Source organism: Protobothrops mucrosquamatus, unplaced genomic scaffold, assembly GCF_001527695.2.
Source record: "Protobothrops mucrosquamatus isolate PMUCROS unplaced genomic scaffold, P.Mucros_1.0 scaffold4631, whole genome shotgun sequence".
Classification (NCBI taxonomy): domain Eukaryota; kingdom Metazoa; phylum Chordata; class Lepidosauria; order Squamata; family Viperidae; genus Protobothrops; species Protobothrops mucrosquamatus.
In genome coordinates, this window is record NW_015390531.1 from 4,083 (window position 1) to 6,345 (window position 2,263).

General features: G+C 46.4%; 1 protein-coding gene across 1 annotated transcript in view; it reads left to right on the forward strand.

The window, feature by feature from the left end:
- Nucleotides 1-527: 527 nt before the first annotated feature.
- LOC107299163 (1-phosphatidylinositol 4,5-bisphosphate phosphodiesterase eta-2-like) overlaps nt 528-2,263 on the forward strand; it is a gene marked incomplete at its 3' end in the record, with an annotated part of 29,976 nt that continues 28,240 nt past the window's right edge. Inside the window, exon 1 of the mRNA XM_015828530.1 lies at nt 528-676. Within this exon, the coding sequence (XP_015684016.1) occupies nt 528-676 (149 nt within the window). The remainder of the gene's footprint in view (nt 677-2,263) is intronic.

The following is a 2,263-nucleotide window of genomic DNA, read 5'->3' on the forward strand; positions in this document are numbered from 1 at the left end:
AACCAATGGTTGTCCAGTTTCTTCTGAAAAACCTCCCGTGATGGAGCACCCACAGATTCTGGTGGCCAGCCGTTCCGCTGATTAATTGTTCAGGCTGTCAGGAAGTTTCTCCTTAGTTCTAGGTTGCTTCTCTCCTTGATGAGTTTCCATCCGTTGCTTCTTCTCCTGCCTTTTGGGGGGCTTTGGAGAAGAGGTGGACCCCCCCTCTTCTTTGTGGCAGCCCCTCAAATATTGGAAAACTGCTATCCTGTCACCCCCTATTGCTTCTTTTCACTCAATCAGTCACACCCAATTCCTGCAACGCTCCGCAGGGTTGGCACTCAAACTGCTGGCTTGGATAGCTTTCAAGATCTGTTCGTGCGGTTTGTGGAACCTCCCGCCTCAGTAGCAGTCTATCCCTGAATGCCAGTTTTGCCGGGAACGGCTCTCTTTGACCCAGTCCTCTGAAATCCTTACGCTTCCTCCACCTGGGTCTTTTAAACTGAAAAGTACTTTGGGAACGGTCCTGGGTGGCAAATAAAATCCAGATGGCTGAGGAAGATCTGAACCCTTCCACCCATCATGTTCCCTTGTACGCGGAGTCCGGAGGACGAACGGACACAGCGGCTTTGTTTGCCCGCTTGACCGAAGAGGTTTTCTGCCAGGCATCCCTCGGTGCCACCAGGCGCTCTTTTCGGCAACAAAGGGCATCAGTCCCTCGTGTTTCATCTTTCAGCCCCCCCAAAAAATATATTAAAACTGTCGAGGTCGCCGTTCAGCTGTCTATCTAGAGATGAACACCTGCAAATCCTATTAACATCCCAGTCAGAATTGGGGGGGGGTGTTTCTATTTGAATACCCCCTCTCTCAATTTAAGGAATTACGCACCGACTGTCAGCTCTGAAGCTGAAAAAATTCAATTAATATTGACTTGGAGAAGTTTTGATTTGAGACGTGATGGATAATTTTAATCTCTTTTGGGTGCCACTGGGGAGGGAGGGGGCACCCGACAAGAGGTATTCAAACCATAGATCTGTAATTTGGGAAGGGGTTAAATACCTTTATTTAACACCTCCCCAAACGAAACATGATGATTATTGAAAACACCCAGCGGTTGAAGTATGGCGGCCAAACCCACACATCTGTTGCTCTGCTGCAGTTTCATATCGTGCGAGCTGACCTGCCGACTTCCCCTGTCAGATCAGAATAAAATAAAAACCAAATCAAAGAAAACAGTGCTGTCACTTTCCCCCCCCCCCGCCGCGGTGCATGTCAAAATGTTTTATTTTTATTCCCCTTTTAAAAGGGCGCTTTGCCCTTCCACCCCAAAAAAACGACACAAAGATCAATTGGACTTGTCTAGACGCTTCGGAGCTGCTGTCAGTTTTCCGGAGAAAAGCGCAAAAAAGGAGAGTCCTTTTTCCTGAGGGTTTAGCAGCCTCGGAATGAACGAACGATTAAAGTTTTTAATTCAAACCTTAAACGAAATGAAAGATTTGCCCTTTGTCCGGGATGGTATAAGGTCCACCACCTTGGGTAAGGGGGTTGGACTAGATGACCCCCAAGGTCCCTTCCAGCCCAGTGTCTCTGTGATTCCATATGAAGAATCCGTACAACAAGTTCTATGGAGATCTGTTCTCTATAGATCTCGCCAGCTATTAAAACAGAATTAGGTGCCGTTTTAAGAGAACACATCGCTCAGATCCAGCTAGGCAGTAACTAAGAAAACGAGTCAACGCAACCGGAAACTTAAGGTAATAAAGAATCATTAGATTGAGTTGCAATTTGGGGTTGAGATTGACAAAAGACGCGTTCGGACACTATCACTGCGAGGTAATGAAGGAGAAATAGCAGGCCCGGCCTGGAGTAAATCCATCACACAAGCAGATTTACTCCATTCGCAAATCCGGCATCTTTTTCCCCCTCCCTGGAATGCAGTGATATATTGATTTTCACACCAAGTCTGTGTTTTGAGATGCAGCTGGCAGCTAAAACAAATGCCTGCAAAATTCCACGCTGGGATTTGCAGCTGGGGAAGGCATTTTTCTCAACCCACACGGCGATTTGCCCATAAAAGCTTCATTGTCTTGACCTCTGAAAATCGAGCGTGGGGCGAGATGCGCACGCCCTTTAGCCTAACAAATCTGTGTTTTGTTTTGTCTCTTTTTCTTTTTCTTTCTTTCTTTCTTTCTTTCTTTCTTTCTTTCTTTCTTTCTTTCTTTCTTTCTTTCTTTCTTTCTTTCTTTCTTTCTTTCTCCCTCCCTCCCTCCCTCCCTTCCTTCCT